Source organism: Oxyura jamaicensis, chromosome 1 (genome assembly GCF_011077185.1).
Source record: "Oxyura jamaicensis isolate SHBP4307 breed ruddy duck chromosome 1, BPBGC_Ojam_1.0, whole genome shotgun sequence".
NCBI lineage: Eukaryota > Metazoa > Chordata > Aves > Anseriformes > Anatidae > Oxyura > Oxyura jamaicensis.
Genome location: NC_048893.1, coordinates 44,029,191 through 44,050,230, shown reverse-complemented (window position 1 = coordinate 44,050,230; position 21,040 = coordinate 44,029,191). Strand labels below are relative to the sequence as shown.

At 42.6% G+C, this 21,040-nt stretch overlaps 1 protein-coding gene across 2 annotated transcripts in view; it reads right to left on the bottom strand.

Annotated features, from left to right (window-relative positions):
- The window catches only part of SLC5A8 (solute carrier family 5 member 8), a 25,705-nt gene extending 4,665 nt beyond the window's left edge, over window positions 1–21,040 (bottom strand). The window contains exons 1-15 of one of the 2 annotated variants that reach the window (XM_035336315.1): window positions 20,944–21,040; window positions 20,518–20,911; window positions 18,422–18,487; window positions 15,514–15,565; window positions 14,220–14,287; window positions 13,220–13,374; window positions 12,073–12,213; window positions 7,956–8,085; window positions 6,859–6,947; window positions 6,113–6,225; window positions 4,701–4,768; window positions 4,326–4,412; window positions 3,335–3,534; window positions 2,389–2,492; window positions 461–546 (exon numbers count right to left, since the gene is read on the bottom strand). In XM_035336315.1, the coding sequence (XP_035192206.1) occupies window positions 461–546; window positions 2,389–2,492; window positions 3,335–3,534; window positions 4,326–4,412; window positions 4,701–4,768; window positions 6,113–6,225; window positions 6,859–6,947; window positions 7,956–8,085; window positions 12,073–12,213; window positions 13,220–13,374; window positions 14,220–14,287; window positions 15,514–15,565; window positions 18,422–18,487; window positions 20,518–20,850 (1,692 nt within the window). In that variant the 5' untranslated portion in view covers window positions 20,851–20,911; window positions 20,944–21,040. Of the gene's footprint in view, window positions 1–460; window positions 547–2,388; window positions 2,493–3,334; window positions 3,535–4,325; window positions 4,413–4,700; window positions 4,769–6,112; window positions 6,226–6,858; window positions 6,948–7,955; window positions 8,086–12,072; window positions 12,214–13,219; window positions 13,375–14,219; window positions 14,288–15,513; window positions 15,566–18,421; window positions 18,488–20,517; window positions 20,923–20,943 lie in introns of those variants that run through there. The other variant, XM_035336306.1, reaches the window with a different exon arrangement.

The following is a 21,040-nucleotide window of genomic DNA, read 5'->3' as shown; positions in this document are numbered from 1 at the left end:
TCCCCTTTTCTTGTATCATAGGGAGGGAGGGAGGAAATAGATACACTGTCTATCTAGAAATGCTTTCTCTCAAACAGTAGCTGATGTTGTAAAAAAAAAAAAAAAAAAAAAAAAAGAATTTAGAGAACAAGTTTACAAAGGAAGCTTTGCTGAGTCCTATGTGTGCCTTGGATCAGCTTCCAAAAGACTAGTGAGGGAGTATTTTGGCAGAAACCTGGAGACCAACTGTCCCTTTTATCTCAGCTGCTACTGTGTTGTTACTGAAGTCAAGCTGTGGCCAAACACCACCTCCATGCCTGTTCTAGCTGCTTTTCTCTCAGCCGCCTTGTGCTCTGCTCCTGCCTTAAAGCATCAGGTACTATTCATCCTAGTGGGAAAAGATAAACCAAGGATTGCTTGCCTTTGTCCCCAGGAGGAGAGATTACTTTAAATTAGAGGATGCATAAATAACTACACTTACTGTATCTGATTTAGACCGTGAGAAGTTGGAAAGGAAATCTTCTTTGGTCAGCAGGAATTTTCGGTCTGTGTTCTGCTTCAGTCCTCCTACAAAATAGGCAGGTTTCAATCAGCCAAGTTTACACATGTGAATGATGTGTCAGAGCCTAGCTATGGGCACCAAGGCAGGTGACCAGGACAGTCACACAGGAAACACCATCAAGCAGTCATGGGATGTTACTTTCCTTAGGGATCGTTTCATGCAATGTAGTATCCCCTGCATCTTTCAAAATATGAAATGATCCTCAGGATCTACTTGAAATGCCTCAGTCCCTCTTCAGAGTTTTCTAGGTCCTCCCCAGGTTTCTGTATGAAAAATATGTAAAATGCTGTAACAACCATCTGAGGAGCATAGGGGATTAGCTGGATGTTTGGGTACTTCTAGGGCATGGAAGATGAACTACTGTGTGAGTACGTGTGTGGGAAAGAAAGGAGAGGTAGATACTGGGAATTGTCTCTATCACCTGAAAATTAAATGGGATCTTGTTCCACAAAGGCCAGGGTGATGTTAAGTTGGTTCTCTGGAGTTTCTGTTTCTTGGGCTGAGGAATTCTCATCTGCATTTACTGAGTTACTCAGATTTTGCACTTTGTTTTATTGTCCAGTGGAGAGACTTTCAGTAGAGTGACTATGGGACACCCGTAGTCATCCCAAGCTAGTAAGAAGTGAAATTTGTCTACAAGCATCACTGCCAGAGCTCAACCTCGCCTTTGCAGAGAGAAGCATGTCAGTGAGGGAACTATGGACAGGATGGAGGGAAGAAAGGGGACCAAATCCTTCAGCAGTCTGTGAGGAAAAGAAAATGGCAGAAGTGTATCTTGTGCTTACTAGTTGCAAGGCACAAGGAATGTACTGGAAGCCAATCTGTCTGCTGAGTTTGGAGTTTTGTAGTCCTGAAGAAAAACAAAATTCATCTCTGAAGTAGTTGTAGGTCAGGCTAGTAGGTCTGAATTCTAACGGCACCGAAGTCTGATGAGTGATGTAGCAGGAATCTGACCAGTAGTGGGGAAAGCTATGAGAGCAGCTGATTTTGTGCTATTTCTGCCATGCACAATGCAGATGACAAGTGCAGTTTACATCTCACTTAGCTGCAAGAGCAGAGAGGCCACAAGCTGGAACTGTTGTCCCTGTTCTCATTTGTTGCTTTTATCTCTTCACAAATAGTACAGAGCAACTGAGAAAGGAGCTAACACTGACATGCACACAGTCTGCAACTTTTTGCTACATGCATGGTAAATGTGAAAATCATGCACTGTACAGGTGCACGCTTGAGTGCTTTGAACTCACTTAAAGTAAAACTGTTTTTGTCCTGTAGAAGAAGCATGGGTGCATCTCCTTGCTTTGAGTTGCTGCCATGTTCAGGGACTACCCTCCAACCTCAGACCCTGCTGGGATCTAACAGAACAGGAAAGACAGACAAAGTTTTTCGACCCTCGGATTAAAAAACTGCTGAAACGTCTTTCTCAGAAACTTAAAGTAATCTTTCCTGTGATTAGAGACCAAGCATAGGATTCAGAAGGGCTTAGAGGAGGAAATGGAAGTTAGGATGGGAACCTTTATGCAACAGAATATGCAACAGTTGGAAGGGACCCACAAGGATCAGCAATTCCAACTCCTGGCTTCACACAGCACTACCTAAAAATTAAACCATTTGTTTGAGAGTGTCGTCCAAATGCTTCTTGAACTCCAGCAGGCTCAGTGCTGTGACCACTTCCCTGGGTAACCTGTTGCAGTGCCCAGCCACCCTCTTGGTGAAGAACCTTTTACTAATATCCAGCCTTTGCAGTACGGTCACCGGCACTGAGCGCGGAAATGACAGTTCTCTGTTTGGTCATCTTAGTTTGAAACAGATCTAAGACTTATGTTCAACCTCAGCTGTGGAGCTAGTACCTGTTAGGAGGCTGATAATCATTCCCACAACTATCGTGATAAGTGTCCCAAGTGTGCTGAAGTAGAGATAGGACAAGGAATACCAGCGGTCTGCCAGGACAGGCCTGAAAAAGAGCAGAAAAAGAGTTAACCTCTGCTTTCTTCTTCTTGGCAACCTGAAAATGTTGTCTGTTTCCAGACAGAGTATAAATAGTTACTTTCTGAATGAAATGAGCTGGTACTCTTAGTACAGTACCTCCAAACAGTAAAAAGTGCATTGAAAATCTGTTACAAAACTTGCAGGAGAAGTGCCCTCACAGGGGAGGAGACTGGTCAGTGCAGTAGGCAATGTGGGACTGAGCTAGTAAAACAGGACAGTCTTGTCTCTGCTCAGAATCTAGCACAGAACTGAGCACTCCAGCTATCCAGACGAGGGGATACCATCTTGAGAATGTGCTGCATTATTTAAAGAAAAAAAATATGGTAGGACATCAGCCACGTGCTGCTCTAAACTGCCAGAAATAATAGGGCAACTCTCACACCTCACATTACATCTTGTTTTGGTCACCTTGAGGATGTGCTCTGCTGCTTCCCCACAGCCACGAGTCATGGAGGTCTTGTGTGAGAGGTACAGTCTGTCAGACTGGATGTTGGGCACCTGTGTCTGCACCAGGGTACCCGTTGCTGATTATATGATGCTCTGAAGTATAATGATTAAGAATCTCTAGAAGTATGCTTGTTTAGCTCCTGTTCCAGCTGTTCCCTGTATTATCATTTGTAATTTTTATGCTTAATTGTGAGTGCCCAAAGACAGACATACAGCAATTGCAGAGGGGAGAAATCCCCTTATGTTTTTCCCATTATACTAATCATAATCTCTCCTGAAGTAACTCAAATGCTAGGCAGATGTTCATGTTGCTTTATATCAAACACATGCTGCAGATATTCAGATGAGGAACTCGTATACCTTTCAGGAGCTTGTGTGCTGAAAATTGTTGTTAATGGATTTGCTGTTGATGTAGTCAGATTGCTTGAAATGGATATATTACAGCCTGCAGTTGAGAGGGGCAGTGGCAAAGTCCTCTCGGGGAGTGGAGGATAAATCTGAGAACCAATTCCAACCCAAAGTGAAACAACGAAGCCAGTGAGAAGACCCACAAATGCACCCTGCAAAACAGAAAATGAAACTTGGACTTACAAGGAAAGCAAAAGTATATTTAAAACGATATCAACAACAAAAACTAGATAAGTAAGAAACACTTAAAATAATCTAAACTGAAAGCTACATAGGAAAAATAAAATATACAGTTGGGGAGAACTGGCAATTTATTTCATTTAACTTCTGGAGAGTAGAGTGTTTGCTTGTGGCTCCTGAACATACCACTTTTTATTTTGCCACTGTGAATTTATAATCAAAGGATAACTGGTTGTTTGGTATGGGGAAAAAGCTGGTTTATTTGAGGCCCTCCTTAAATGACTACAAAAGCATTTTCCACTTTTCTTCATGTGATTTATTTTTGCAAGATTCTCTTCTGGGTGGGTTTGCTGGTTGACAGCTAGTGATTCTTTTTGCAGCATATACGTAAAATTCACAACTGTAAAAATGTAAAGGTTAGTGACTAGCAAATCTTACTAAATAACAATCCTCTCACACTGACCCATGGACCATACTCCCAGAGCTGGTCAAATACATTTTTGATGGAGTAGCTTTTTTCTCCAGAAATGCTGATATGATACTGAAGCACTCTAGCAGAGCACTCCAATTGAGCCTGCCATTTAAAGAGGTTCATCACTTCATTGGGATAAGGTAGAAAGTGAGGAAGGGTAAAGATCCACATGGAAATTATCAAAGACACGTCCTTGCTGCCCAACACAAAATTATTGGGGGTGGAGGGGGAAGGACATATCCAAAATTATCAATTAATTTTGGTCCAACAGGGCTTTAAATTTGTACTTACAATTCCATTTGCAAAGGAGCAGAGGATTCCCAAGGCAAAAAGTCCTAAAAGGGGGCCACCGACCATGCCAAAAATGCTGAGTGCTGCCTGTGGAAGGAAGAGAGTCTATTAAATGTTGAGCAGGAAAAGTTAAAGCTTCCAACAGGGCAAGAAGGGAAGCTGGTAAGAAGGAAATTATGGGTTTTTAATTGTCACTCTCAGCTGGCAGGACTTGGTATAGTGACATGGGTACTCAGAGTAGAAGCTTAGGCTCTTTGAGGCCAGTACCAAACAACGAATAAAAGCTAATCTCATAATGCTATCCAGCAATTACTTCCTTACACAACTCATTCTGGATTATTCAATGCAGGCATGAAAAAGCAGCCTGACACTCACCTGCAGCAAGGCTCCCAGGAGAGATGCCAGCGCAGCCATAGCGATGCAGACTCCACCATAAAACAGGCCTGTGTAGGAAAGGCAGAAAGATGTGCATCTGACAGAACATCCACGAATGGAGAAATGCTTCCTTCTAACCCAGCAGGGCCCTGACATCCCCAAAACAAACCTGCTAGCATTTTGTTTTGTTTTGTTTTGGTTTGTTTTTTTTCCTAAAAGAGCCCAAATGGCCAGTTTTGTGTTTGCATTAAAAGGAAATTATGCAAATGTGACTAAATCCTATTCCTGTATATTACTAAGATTACTTAAAGCACTTGATCCTAGATGGATTGATCCATACGGATTAGCCATAACAGCAATACCCCATGTATTGTTCACATTTCTCAGTTTATCTCCTGTGATGTGGTTCTTATTTTGAATGAATAAATTTGCTTTCCTTTGGAGCAAGAAGGTAAATGATGGCAGATTACCGGGAGCTGGCAGCGTGACAAAGAACATCCTGGGCTACCAGGATATAGCCCCTCTTGCCAGCACCCACAACACTGGCTCATTTTTTTTTCTCCACCTCCACCCCTGTTGAGTTACACTGCACAAGGGCACAAGCAATAGGTTAATCTCAGGCAACTCATGACAATATCAGAGCGCCAACAATTTTGGCATTAACACTGTTTGCAATAACGTTGGAGAAACTGCTCTTAGGTGGAAATATTTCATATTTGGCACCTGTCACCAGTCCACTGTGCTCTGTGGTAGGGGCTATGACATTGTGCTGGGACTGTGTTTTTTTCACACCTCTTACACATGCTGCCTTGGGCCACACCTGCATCTGGTATCAGGCTATACAACCAGCAGAGACAGCAAATATATGTCAGAGATGTAAGCCATCTGCTCAGCCCAATTTTGACCCTCTTCCCTGAGGAAGGTCATTAAACATAGGAGCTTATCGGAGTGCAGGTCCAAGGGTACATCAGGGAAGATGTGAAGTTGCTCATTCTCTGGAGTGCTGTAGTTCACATATCGCTCTGTTCACAAGGTTTGTTACAAAACTGTTTCCTATGCTTCTAGGTTTTGACAGATTAAATAAAAATAGCTCCTATTTTAATCCAAGATATTTGGTTCTGTACTATTGTAGATCAATATTGAATATAGAGACAGCCTGGCTTTACTGCTTAAACAGCAAATGATGGATTTTTTCTTTTTGCCCTATAAATAGCTTGTATAAAGGACTACATAGTATATCCTTTATCCATTCTGCATAAAACTTGCACAGCTGATCTCTGCTCTCCCAAGTATTGCACCAACATAGTCCTACTGGTTTGAATGCACTTACTCTTGCCTTATGCTGCCATAAGTGAGATCTGAATCAAGCCCTCACTTTGTAAAGCAAAAGTGGAAGAGATTTCCAGACATACTCATTCCCATGGAAATCCATGACAGCTTCTTTTCAGAGAGCGATCTGAAGTACGGCCTAATGAGGTCTTCAACAGTCACAGCAGCCAGAGCATTGATGCTGGAGGACACTGTGCTATAGAACACAGGATTTATACATTTCTTTTTTATCTTAGATGCTGAAATCATAGATAACAGATGGATTACTGGCAGAGAGAAACCACTGCTGTCTAGAACGCTGTCAGAGAACAAATGCAACCACTGTATTGGTTGAAATGACTTATTGCTGCAGGTGATGCAGTTAATAGCTTAAAAAAATCATTTAAAATAATTGCTCTTAGTGAAGACATGGCAAATCTTAATGAAAAGATGGGGCTGGAGAAGTCAATTAAAATACCTGTTACACATGGTTATGCTATAAACATTACTGTAGCTATGTTGTACAATTACATGTTTATAATATTTAGGAATTCCTACAGCAGAGGGGCTTTAAAGCACAGAGAGACAGGGCTTGTTAGCTCTGTACATCACCTGTAGCTAGCTATTTCTTCATGCTGTTAGTAGGTAATTCCAAACAACTTTGAGTCTTAGGATCTCAGAGCAATGTTATTGAAAACTATGAATTTGTAAGATGCAATACCAAACAGCTCATAGTGCTTTTCTTAAAGAACAAGGAAATGAAATGCAGAAGTTTTAGTATAAATGCAACTTTAGTGATAACAAAAGAAAAAAGAAAAGAAAAAAAAGAAGACATTAGAATCCAGCTTACCTTAATGTCCCACTGTAGGCACTAGCTACAAAAAGCCCTGGCATTCCTGGAAAATCCTTGAAAATATCCAGCACTAGGTAAGGCATTAGCTGAAAAAGTTCAGAGTGTAAGAATTATTACTATCTTCCTGTAATTTTTCTTTTTTTGCTGTATTATTTTTTTATAACCTTCTCACTGGCATTCTGCCTAGCTCTTCCAATTTTGAATGTCCCATTTTGCACTAGTTATTGGTTTTCTACAAAGAAAACAATTCTTAAAACATCCACTTGAGATACAGACAAGTCTGTTAACCTACCAGAGGTGAACATATCCAATGATGACAGTATAGGTAGCTAGTAGTAGTCTGGATTGTACTTCACTCTGTCAGTAGATTCTTATATCTGCTGTTGACACCACAAAAAGGTTTTGAGATACAGTCCAATAACTTCAATGTACCTTAGAACTATTTCCATATTGGAAGCTGTGTGCCATCTGTTGGCCTTTGCAAGATCAGAGTGTTGGAAAAAGATAGAGATTTTAAGATTTTCTGCCTGTGAACCTTTTTTTTTTTTTTTTTTTTTTTTTACCAACAAGTCAGTCTTGTAGTATCTTACTTCTTGAAGTATCTTACTTCTAGGTTCCACCAAAATAATCTGACTGAAGGGAGGCACCTAAGAGTCTTCAGGTATCCATCTTGGCCTTCCATACCTCATCTTACTCTATCCTTAAGTACTGCCTTCAATACTCCATTATCTCTGCTCCTTTCCTCGCCTTCCAGCTATTGTCCATGAGGATTTGTCAAGAGCCTGCAATTATCTGAGGCATAAACAAACAAACAAAAAGATCTGCAGGTCTGTGAGGGCCAAGGAGATGCTGGGACTGACTGGTCCTGAAGACAGGTCTGCTGCCTTCTCCAGGTATTCCCTCCTACTATGCTCTAAACTTAATCCCTGTATTACAGACTCACACAACATGGACTTGGCATGTCCTCATTCCCATCCCCCAGCTCTTGAACCCACCAGAATGGTTACGCATGCTCAGTGGCTGCTCCCTTATCACCCTTCCCAAGGGGAAGAATGCCCCTGCCCCTTGCTACCCGCTGAGATGCGGGGCCATACCTGGTCGAGTGCCGACACCTGCTTTGCCGACCAGGGGTCGCAGTCCTTGTAGATGGAGTACAGGGACAGCCCGCAGAGCGTTGCACAGACCAGGATCGCCCAGAGGCCCACCAGGTTGATGTAGAGGGACCTGTGCCAACATGCACGGAGACAACATGTCAGAGCTAGACATCCCCCCATGCTGCAATTGAAAGATTGGACCACGAGTCCCCTCCAGAGCCAAACAAGCAGGTGCCCATGCCTCATGTGGCTGCCCACCTGAAAGGGAATCATGGCATGGCCCCATGTGACATTATTTTGTTCTTGGTAGCAGTCTCAGCGCCTGTCCTCTGACAAGGTCTACTCGAGGGATGATGGCATCAATATGGCAATCCACGTGTTTCATCATGTGCACGAGTTTTAATTTACAGGCAGCTGGCAAGAAAACACTCTTCCCCCCTCACCACACCCCTTGGCAGAGACAAACCCCAGACAGATTTGCAAGGTGGGGTGCCCCAGATCAAAGTGTTGGGTACCTTTAATCGGCACCAGCAATCCTTTGCCTGTGGAGCTGCACTACCACACTTACACAATGCTGGGATCATGCTCATAAAGCAACAAAGTCACCGTTTCCTCCCAGCAAAGACTCTGTGGAAGGCAGCAACAAGGCATGTATTCCCTTCTCCTGGGACCTGCTTTGGAGCCAATTCCAGCTTCCACTTCCAGAGATCAAGAGGTCACCACTGACCCCAGAACTTCCCCATTACTAATTTACTCCCTTGGAGCCTGACAGAGTCAAGGAATCACGTCCCCTCCCCATGTCCTGCTTGCAGCTACAGCTGACAAAGAGACAGAGAAGAAATGTGTGGTTGTGATGCATTAATGCTGCTTTCGCCACACACAACAAGCAACTTCTATGGGTCATGGAAAACAAATTGTTCTCCCCAGCTGTTCCCCACCCCACACCCCCCTCCATGAAGGTTTTTCTGTTCTACCTATCTCCTCTTCTCAGATGTTTCTCAGCTCTTGTTGACTCCTGGTTCACAAAGCTCTTCAAGCTGTGGCTCACCTAAGGTGGTCAGTTCAAGCAAACACACCCAGAGGGAGCCTGGCCTTGAAAAACAGCGTTCCTTTCCAGCAGTGGCCTCCTGGTTATCTGCGTATCATCCACTGATAGAGATTGAACTGCCTGACTGCTCACATACACTAGATCTGTGCCAACTAAGACCTCTGGTGGGTGGATCCCTGGAGGACCTTTGGTATCTGTGCAAATATATCTATGCCTGCACTGCTGCAGTGGGCCTTTTAGTGCTTCAGTTTCCAGGAAGGTAAGGAGCATCAGCCTTTGGACTGCTCCAGAGGATCATCAGGATGAATGAAGAAGTAAACATAACTTTATAGACCTTGTTAGGCATTGAAATGTGTATTTTTAGAAAGCAGTAGTATAGGTTAACTAGATGAGCCAGCAGTTTTATACCATTGAAAAATTATTGGCAAGCACAATGTAAACTCTTAAAAAGACCTATGTAAATAAAGGCTGATTGGGTAACACAGAAGGAAAAACTCTGCATTTTTGCTTCATATTTGCAATTATTGCTCATCGAAACACAGCACTAGCAGCACTTTAAATTTCTCTCTAGGCTAAGTAGGTAAAAATGAAGCAGTCCCCTTCTTACAGACACTTACATACTGGCTGGATGCCTCGTATCAATTTAGCTGAAGCTGTTCCTGCATTGGCATGGCATAATCTACCTTGACATAAGGCACTCAGAAGCTGATACAGATCAAAATTTAACCAATTAGTTCAATCAATATAAAATTTTTCAATAGATGTAACAGCAGTGTTAGCCTAAAGCCTGTAATAAATATTAGGAAGTAAAGAGAAACACACAAAAGCAAAAGAAATTGTCTGCATCCAGCCATTCCTCATTTTAAATTGTGTCAGTGTTTGACAGTGAAAAGAAAACTGCATTTTTCACCTGATTTACACCTCTAGCTCCTGGTACACCCTATGACTAAGCACTGTAGTATAATAATTGTAGCAGGAGGGAGGTGCTCCCATTAATTCTGGATGAGTATCATCGGGTGGAGTTTGGGTGAAGCAGGCACTGTGACTGTGCAAGGCTTATTTTTGGTTGGTTGTTGCAGTCTGTCTCTAGGATTTTAGCACTGCAACATGACAGCTGATGACCTTGAAAAGAAAGTAGAGGAAAATGTGCTAGTAGCCCATATTTTTCTGAAAGTGTAGCTCTTCTGCACTGACTACCTGATATTGCTCATATTTAAGTATTATGTTTGATTTGCCTAGTCACTGTTTGAGGATGACAGCATGTGTTCATACCTACTGTTTTGTTTATTGAATGGGGTGAAATCCTCTCCCAAAGGCTGAGAAAATTCCTACTTTAGTGCCATCATTTAAGGCCTTCCTACAGCCCACAACTTGGGACCCATGAAAGAATTACTTCCTCAGATCTGATTTATTATTAAGTAAAGTCTTACAATAAATGCCATGAAGGTGCATTATTTTGACCTGATGACATTTGACACTTCTATGTACAGATTAAATGGCAACAAGAGGTGCAGGCCACCAATGTAACTTGCCAGATGTGTTTAATTATGTTTGCAAATGAACTAGATAATCATCACAGAATGACAGTGTTTACAGCTGTAACAAACTGTAACCATTATACAATAAGATTTCTCCATGCAAGGGAGGCACAAGCAAGATGCCATGGAGTTCAGCTGCCCACGCCAGCAGGAGAGGACTCCAGCAATTAAGGCTGTGCCAGCACTAATATGGTATGAGCTATGGAGTCATAGCATCATAGAATCATTTAGGTTGGAAAAGACCTTCAAGATCATCAAGTCCAACCAAATAAATGTGTACTTTTATTTGTAACTCTTGAATCCCATCCAAACCAGACAGCCTCCAGTCTTGGTCAAAGCCACTGCAACAGCCCAGAAAATCAGCCCAGAAACTGCCATGGTGCCACATTCCCCTTGGCCATGCTGCCTCTGGGATGCCCTGAAGGTGTCCCCCCTCACAAAGAGGGAAGGGAGGGTGTGAGACAGGGCCATAGCCCTAAGTGGAGCAGGAGCTTGGGAAGGGCAGTCTCACTGGCACACAGATTGGGCACAACGTATGCGGCTGTTCCCCTCTACACAATCATGCCAGGGGCTGTGGAAAAGCCACATGGTGTGCGGGGAATGTGGCACTCTACACTGGAGATGTGGCTGACACATCACCATAATGCACCATAAATGTCTGCAGCATAAATGACTGGAAAGCAGATTTCCATTATTGCCGAAACCAAAATATTTCACTTCTAAATTATACATGATTTTGCAGGCATTTTGCTGACTTTATGAAGTGAAAACCCTCCTAAAATTCCTTCTCTATCACATATCGCTGCACTATGGAATTTAAGGACTATAGTTACAATGTTTATTTATATATTTCTCCTATATATATACTATATATACTTGGTAATAATTCTTACATCCAGAGTTGTGAACTATGGGAACGACACTAAAGATGAAGGTAAGATAATAGAGTTAGTAAATATACTTGGTTCTAGAGTAAAGACTGATCAGAAATATATAAACTCAAGGAAAACAGAACTCTCTGCCAGTGTCCATAATGAATTCCCATCGAAAAACTCAAGACAATTGTGAAAACAAAATATATGATTCCCCAACAGTTTTATCACTGAATAAAACATTCCTACGTTTTCTCACATTTATACCCATTGGTACAGAAAAATTTTTTAGTTTTTACTTAGGTAAAATTCCCCCACACTGGTTTATATTTAGTAGAGTAGCAATTCAAGATGCTGTCTTGATAAGGCTTCAGCACAAGTAAGTACTATATTATTTTGGTCTTTAGGTTGCATATAAACTTAATGCAGCTATTTGTATGCAAGCATAGTGGCACAGTGAAACAGTCTAGCAGAAAGCTGAATATTAGAGTCATTTATATGTAATTCAAATACCAGCATTTATTGAAAAAGCAAAAGTTGTTACCTTTTACAAATAGGTTTTACAGAGGCAAAAAACACTATTTATTAAAAAAAGTCTCCACTATAAAGAACAGTCATTGCTAAATTAAGACATTAAGAGTTACTCTAGGCAGACTTACAGTTTTGCGTGGAACCTGCTTTTGCATGCAATGTATCTCTGTACTTGGGACTGGTTGACGCCATAAATGCCAGTCCATGTGAAGGTCCCACCTATAACAATCGTCCAGAAGGTATGCCTTTGCAAAGGATTAGGATTAAAGCTACAATGAGAGGGGAAAAAGGAAAAAAAGAAAATGATGGAAAACGCATTATCAGAAGACCTTAATGGCTAGGAGAAAAAATTTCCTCTAATTCTAAAATAAACTCTCCTAATTTGGCCAGATCTTGAATATTCTGATATTCTGCCTTTACATGAAATCACAGAAAGCAGATTTTAAACTTGGAGCTGAAATCCTGACCTAGTGAAACTCTGATCTATCCAAAGGTGAATTTTAACTAATTTATTTGCCTATAAACTCTAGTTGTAAGTAAAGCAGTATGATTTCTGTGACTATTGTGATGAAATGAAGTTCCAGTAGAAAGTCTAATATGCCTGCTTATCTAGAAGGACATGAGTCTAACACCAATACAAAGGTGTGTTTGCATGCCCAGCCTTTGTGGACAGAGACTCTGTAAAAAATTTGCTGATTTAGCTCTAAGTGAAGAACAGATTTTAAATGGCATGAATATTTTTTTAAATGACACTTTAATAGTGTTATTTAAACATTATAAAGTGCTTAGCTTGGTGAATAATGTAATATTAATTCACCTATTACATGCTTTTATTCTTTTTCTTTTTCCACCTGTGAACTCTGTGACTGGGGGAAGAAGCAATGCTGCATAACACTGCAGTTCAGCCAAAAAGGTTGAAAAATCACTGTTTATGAGAAGAAAAAAATATCCTTAGATAAATTATTATTCACTGAATAACCTGGTGAAGAATTTTATAGAAAGACCTGATGAATATCCCCATTCACATTTGGTGGAATCCAAAATGCGTCCTTAAGACACCTACTTAACAAAGTAAAAAGATTTTGCTCTTCACAGGATTTAGCATGGTGTTAACCCTAAAATATCTCCCTCAAACTACATAAGTTTGTTTAAAAGTATGTAAAATTTGGGTCCCAACTCCCCTCCCCACCTTCAATAGCAAATTAATTTCATGGGCTTCACATGGGCTCTACTTGTCAGAATAAAAAGGCACAACATCTGCAAGTACAAACTCACTCCCAGAAGTTCAGTCTTCCTCCATGGTAGGAATCATTTACAATGTGTCCAATTCCTTGCTGAACCACCACTGCTCGTATAATCACAGACGAGAATCCAGCAACCATAATTCCAACCTGGAAAACGTCTGTCCACACCACTGCCTTCAGACCTCCCTGCATGAGGAACAGCACATATCAGGTACAACGGTGCAGCCATGCTCTTGCTTTACACTTACATGCAGCTAAGAGAAATGTTACTACACAGATTATGCATAATAGATTTATTCCATTTTACCCCTGAACAGAGATAATTCTGTATTGGGATGTTCAGAAATTGCATCCTGCAACCTGTTCAAGACATGCTGGCCTTTCTGTGAGGTACAATAAAAATTAAGGTGGCCATACGCATAGGTTAAGCCAGTATTTCCTTCATCATATCCCTGATTCAAAAGTTTTTTTGTATCAAAAAATTAATGATCAGACCATGCTCATCTTGCTTATATAGCAAGACTAACTCCAGACGGCATACCATTCACACATGTATTAAAATATAGAAAAAAAAAATATGTCATGGAGGTTCCATTTACACATTTCTAGGCATTTGGTCAATTAGCAGTGATCTAAAGGCCAATCGTTTCATAAGGCACTTGCTATTTCCAGTGGTTCTTGTCCATAAGATTGTGGACTACTATGGTTGCAGTGAGCATACGCTTGACAAATTACATATCTAAACTCTACAAGACTAGCAGAAAAGTCACAGGAGGATTTTTAGGAAGGAAATCTATCTTTCTGCTGTTGTTTCAGTAACAACAGCATTTTGAATGTATCAAAACAGAAAAGGTTTGAGTCAGGTTGTGGCTGCCCATGCATCCAGGAAAGTCCCTGGGTGAAGTCTCTGGGGCTACAGCTGTGCTGTGAACTGGGGCAACCCAGTTACTAGGTGACTTTTCAATAAATTCCACATTTGATGTGAATGGTGAGAGGAAAAGATATTTCTCTCAGCTGAAGTGCCAACGTACCAATGTGCAGTAGAAAGTGCAGACCACGCCGGTTGCCACCACTGCACCCCACAAGTCGAAGCCGGTGACTGAAAAAGAGTGAAAGGACATTAGTATGAGGGACGCACTGGGGACAAAACACTGAGGGTCTATTTTTCACACCAGTATGGTTGCTGAAGACAAATGGAAATAAGTTAAACGCAAAAGTAGAAAGCAATAAAAAAAAAATTCAATGACAAGATTTGCGTGTCTGAACCAGGGGATTCCCGTCAGTGCCTGAGCTTGACATACTCACGTGCTGCCCGGCACGGCTCTGTGGGGCTCCCCGACAGATAGCCCTGGCTAACGGGAAGCACAGCAGCAAAGCTCACAGAAAACATTGCTTCCAGCTAGGTTATAGTTTGTTATGGCCTGTAATTACAGGCCAAGTATCAGCATCAAGGACACAAAGCATGTGGGACTCATACAGCAGAGGAGACCAATGCAGACAGTGTTGTTTTTTTTTCTCCCTTTTTGTTCAGTGAACAAGCCAAAAACAAACAAACAAATAGACCAAAAAAAAAAAAAAAAAAAAAAAAAAAAAAAAAAAAAGAATGATTGTGATTTTCATTCTAGCCAAAACAATTAATTTTTCTATTTTCATTGTGTTATTGCCTTTTCTTGCCAAGTACACAAACTAATTGTGCCTAATTGAAAGTTTAATTTGGCTCCCTGTGAAAGCTGTTCCCCCATTTAAAAATAAATGTAGCCCATTTTCAAAGCAATAAGTCATTCTGCAACAAAAAATGGCAATATTTCATTTTGTAAATATCACAACCAATATCTTAAATTCAAAATGTCATTGTTCTTGAATTTTTCTTTTTGCAGGCAAGAGAGGCTGGATTAACAGTTCCAGGCAGCCCCAAAACAGATTTGTATGGAAAAAAAATGCAGAACTTTTCCCTAGCTGTCTCCTTTTGAAGAAATGCACTTAATCAGGGGGATTAAATGTGTCTTATTCTATCCATTCCTTCAAAATATGCTTAATTTTTCATAAGTTTTCCGAGCGTAGCCATGACCTAGGGAGCTGGAGTAAGTGAGAGCAGATTTTTTTGTTGAGCCACTTCTGTAATTCTTTACAGCCAGGATTAGGGAGCAGGATTACAGCTGGGAGGCTTTCTATCAGTGTTCCCATCAGGATCAACAAATCCTGGAAGACTTCACAGTCAATCCTTCAGCTGTATCTTTTGGTGAGCATTACAAAAAGAAAAGCATGCCAGTGCTACATGCAGAATAAAACTATAACCTAGAAAACAGTGCAGTATGGTCATCTTACCTTGATTTAGTGCTAACGCTGGAGCATAAATGACAATGCCAGTGTATAAAATCTAGATGGGGAAAAAAATGAAAAGAAGACTCATAAATTCCTGGAAAAGGTGACAGATTTCTGAGATGGTTTCTCTTCAAGCACTTACGCAGTCTATATTTCCTAAATTCATAGCTGTTGAGAAATAATTTAAACTGCTAGAAAATGTATGTCTGATACTAACCAGCACTGCAGTCTCACAACTTAGTCTGCTTAAAACAAATACCACAGTGACTCTTAAATACCCAATTCCTCTTCAGTTTTTCCTGGCTCTTATAATTAACTTGTTTTATTGCTTTAAAACTACAGTCATATTGCAGAAACAAGAGCAAAAGGAAATTGGTGAGGTTTACACATGGTTTGCCAAGGAATCTATTACAATTTATTTTCTCAGTCTTGGGATCAATATGCCTCTCAGTATGCAACTGCAATGCACATGAATAAGAACAAGAAATACAGCATTAGTTAGGCATTATGGATAGCATTATAACGGTTTACGGTCCTTGATGTAAGATGAAGCCATGCATGATCATCAGCTGATTTTCACCCAATAACAGGAAGATACATACAAATCAAAGAGCTACTCTAACCACTTTTAAGAGCACAGCAGGAGTCATACACTGGTATCCTCTATAATTTCTTCATGTTTATTTTTAAGTGTCTTTTCACCACTGTTATTACTGCCTTATACTACCAGGACGAGCTCAGCAGTGGCACGGATCTGAGCAATACAGCTTGCAATGAGCAGATGACTTCTGTGAAGGTCAGCGGTCTTGATTCAAGGGATCGAAATCCAGGCTGAGCTGACTTGCATCAGCTTTTCACGATTGAACTCTTTTGATTCCCTAATTTATACCAGTGGGACCTGGGCATAGAAGTGCAGCAGAATCAGAACTTATCCAGAATTCAGCAAGCCTTTGCCCTTCCTGCAAATACGGAGTCCAGCCCAGCTAATCCAGCACAGGATAGCTAACTGGTGGACCACTTGATGTGGCTTTTGGGCAGGAAAAATCTGCCACATGGCTAGCAGCTATACTGGGGCATGCCAAGAGGTAAGGGGAGAGGTCATGCAGCTGTGGGAAGCAATGAGCATGGAGGTGCAGCTGCACCCAGCATTACCACATCACTCTGGCCCCACGCTGTGTGCCTGGTACAAGCACAGGCCAGAAAGGGTGGTGGGACTGCCATGGAAGAAGAGATCAGCACTTGCCCCTGATGGTAGGGCCACCAGGGAAATAGTCTACAGCTGCCCACATCTGTGTGTATGTGATTATTTCAACCTGTGCTCTGAGTTCTCTCCAGATTTGCACACATAGCTTTTCCCCCAGAGAGCTCCCTGCCCTGACCAGTCCCTGGTGAACCTCCCCTGAGCACCAGCTGCGTCACTTCACAACCAACTACTGACACTTGTCAAGCCCAGTGTGTGACTTCTCTCCATGTGACTTCTGTCCATGCAGTGACCATCAGTGTGGGCTGCTGAATCCCATTCACTCAAAGTCACCACAAGAAAGTTGCTTTCTTGTATGAGCTGATAAAGTGCCAGAAGCTTTGAACCATCAGAAATGAATTTCTTGATGCAAATACGATCACATTTTTGTGTCAATTGAAGCAGGAATGATAAAACAATCTTCCACATCTTCAGTGTTTTTTTCAGGTTGTATTACTACATATCCTTCTTATTTTTCTTTTAAACACATGCCAATAGTCACAGAACAGTTAAAACTATACCATTAAGATCTTACAGAGTTCCCTTTCCTCACTATTCTTTTCGTGACTCAGGTTATTTAAGTTGTTAGCGTTTGGCAGAGAAAGACAGCTATAGATCATTAGTTAATTTCCTTGTACACATATTTAAATTGTATAGAATTATTTTTCTGATCTTTGCAAGATTTCTTCCAACTTACTCAACTGTGATGTCTTCGTGTTTGCCCATGAAATACCACCATGATTCATGCATACTACCACTCCACTTTTCCTATGAATTTGTGTATCCACAAAATCCAGCTAAGCAGCACTGTTCACGTAAGAAATTAACACTTCAGTGATCACTATCTTAGTGGTGCAACTGTGATTGCCATAAAACTCCCATAGTGGGTCTTAAAAATACCAAAAAGATCAAAAAGCAGAAGTATAACTTGAAAAGCCTTCTATATTCATTCTTGCTTTGAATTCCGCAAAACATCCACTTCATAACTGTGAACAGAACACATTTTTCTTGCTGGTGTTTTACAGCATCTGGCACATGCTCACTGTACGTCTGAAAGCTGTGGTCTCACACTGACTCACCGAACAGGCTGGATACTGCAAACCGCACCAAGAAAAGTTGCAGGGACTGCTTTAGTTTGACATTCCCTAAGGCAGTGATTTGCAACTTTTGTTTGCAGACGCCTAGGTTCCCAGCAGTGGTGTAAACCCTTGTACCGCTAGTGACAGGCTCCTGACAGCTTGTTTTCCTCGTCACTTGTCACAGACCCTTGGGAATTAGTCAGACTCCCAGAATCCACAGACCACAGGATAAAAACTGACACTGCAGGTAACAGTGGCACATTTACGTTTTGAACTTGTTGTGGGCTTCTCATGAGGGCAGGCAAACAACTCCTTTACATGCTGTTTCCCTGACATGACGGGTCACTCGTCCCTTGGCATAGGCACTGATGCCAAGTGACTGCTCCGGAAGCTCAGCAGTGCCTGGGGAGACCACTGGGGCACGCAGCCCAGCATCCACTGCATGCTTTGGAGCAGAGATTTCTTCGTATTGCTCCCAGTCACCCGTGCATGGTGGTGACCCTCTCAGCTGCTCAGAGAAACAACCAGCTACGCTGAGCTGGACAGTCCTGATGGCTACAAGGACCAGGGAAGTGCTCTGAGGTTTACTTGCCGTTTGTATAATGAAGAGGACCGTTCCACAGAGCCGCAGGTATTTATTAAATCGAAGCTCTAAATACTGCAAAAGAGAAGAAAAAACAAATGTTTATCAGAACTTGGCACTATCGGTAGGACTACAGTGAAGCAATGAGCAATACAGAAAGGGCATAGTGTTTTTTTAACATTTTCGTGAATGGACAAAGTATAATTGTGACGGATATCTCTTTCAACTTCATTTGATATTTCTTCAGACCTCACTGCTAGGTAACCACACCTGAGCAGGTGAAACAGACATCAGCTAGCCAGTTACAGAGCCCCCCAAAAGGAAATTGGTGCTACACCGATGCCTCAGGGCACTCCATCGGCAGGGAGCTGCGCACTGGGACTTGGCAAAGACCAGCACCTGCTACGCACTCTGCAACGTTCACAACGACGTTCCAGCAAACAACAGAACCTGTTTGCATTGTGAAATCAGAGTGAAAAGAAAAACATTACAGTTATGCCTGAGCCTTAGTCGGTTTGGAAACTCCGGCATTATGTACATCCATCTAGACTGCTGAGAGAGGGCAGAAGGTCTTCAGTGGCCAGCAGTTTCTTCCTCCCACGGTAACCTCACCTTGTGCTGCCCAAGGCAGCTCACCATCTTCTACTAGTAAGTGCAAATTTAGCCTTTCTCAAAACAGGAATCTTTGCTTTAATGTCCAGCCTGGGAGCACACAACCTCTGAATGAGTTTGTCACACTGCAGGGCAGATTTTGTTCCACCCTCTGTCCTAACAACCCTCTGGGGCATGTGGTGGCACAAAAGGGATCTCCTTTACCTGCCAATCTGTTAATTTGACACAGACAAACACTGGAAAGTCTAGAGTACACACTCGTGTGGTGAGCATTTAAATTGTGATCTGTAAGCATGTTCATGACAAGAAGCAATGCTGAACCCCCAGATGGACATAAAATGTTGTATGATCTCTGAACTCTGTCCACAGATAGGTGTGTTACCCTCAGATTATCAGTGACTTTCTCGTGATAATTAACAGCCTTTAATGAGAAGGGATGTATTTTAAGTATCACAACTGAAAGGTCCAAAGATTAGTAGTTTAAAATGCACTGGAAGCCACCGGTCGTTTCTGTTATGGAATTCTTATCTAAATCTACTAATAGAAATCTTGTTTTCAGCCTTCAGTGCTGCAACGCCCCTGCTCAGTATAATAAAATACAAAAGACCAAAGTAGCTACCCAAGGACTTTCACCTGCATTGACGCCCCTTCTCTAACACCCTCTGTGAGGAAAGCAATTTGCCTCCAAATCTGCAGCTAGAAACCATCTTCCATGCAAGATCAAGAGGTTGCATGGACCTTCTGTGTCAGAAGAAAGCCCTGACCAGATGCTTCCTCACCCAAAAAGAGTCAAACTCAACCTGTGATGTCTCACCACCCCAGATTTCTTTGCACTGCTAGCTGTAGCTTAAGCTTACATTCTAGGCTGAAGACCAGTTCAGCCATAGTTCGGTGAAAGCAAAAAAAAAAAAACTTTGCAGACACAGAGCACTTGCTGACCTCACCGTTCAATGGAAATGACATTCACTGCTGCAGCAGGTGTCTCCCCAAAATCTCTAGGAACAGCACAGATGTATACTCTGCCAGAGGGGGACTTTTGTGGCTGCACTTAAGCTTAGAAGCCTACCAGGAGAGAGCATGAATTGAGAACTCTGGTTACTACGTTAGATGCTCTTGATTTTGGATGCGCTCTGTATGTCAGATGCTCTTGGTATATTAATTACACCTCATTAATCACACATCGCCACCCAAGCTGCATGAGGATTAAACCACCACTAAACTGAGTATCTGGAGGGAGGAAACAGATCAGGCACGGTGCAAAGCTCCTGAGCTGCGACAGCAGGGTGAGCATCTCCTCTCTGCAGAGGCAGTGTGGGCAGATCTGGGGACAGAGCGTGTTGCAGCCTGTCCTTGGGAGTGACAAGGGATACAGGGCGGCACGGAGTGCGGGGAGTTGTTGGGAAAGAGCGTGAGAGAAGACACAGAGAGAGCAGTCCTGAGAATGACCCCAGCTCCCTGAAGGCTGCGGAAAGGCTCCTTCTGCTCCCCCTTACCTCGTAGGTGCTGGTAATGCCCAGCCTGTAGAAGACAGGCAGGAAGATCTCAGCACTGCACAGCACCACCAGCGCGTAGGTGATGGCGAAGATGCAGAAGATGGCCCCGTAGCGGTAGATCTCGGCGGGGGTGCCCAGCACCGTGACAGCCGACATGAAGCTGGCGGTGAGGGACAGCGCGACGGGGAGGGCGCTCATGCTGCGACCCCCCATGAGAAAGTCCTTGGACGTCTTCTGCCCCCCTCCCGCAAACGCGTAGTAGATGCCGATGACAGCCGACACCAGCAGCATGGCCGCGAAGACCACGTAGTCCCACACGCTGAAGCGCCCCATGCCACCTGCCCTAGCGCCCGACGGCCTGACACAGACCCACGCAGGGCTTCTCCCCGGTGTTTTGTGTGTGTGTGTGTGTGTGTGTGTGTGTGTGTGTGTGTGTGTGTGTGCGGCGACAGCCGGGGCCGTGCCGCCGGGACAGCCTTATAGTGCCCCGGCGCCCGCTCCTCCCCGCGGCGGTGCGCGCCCC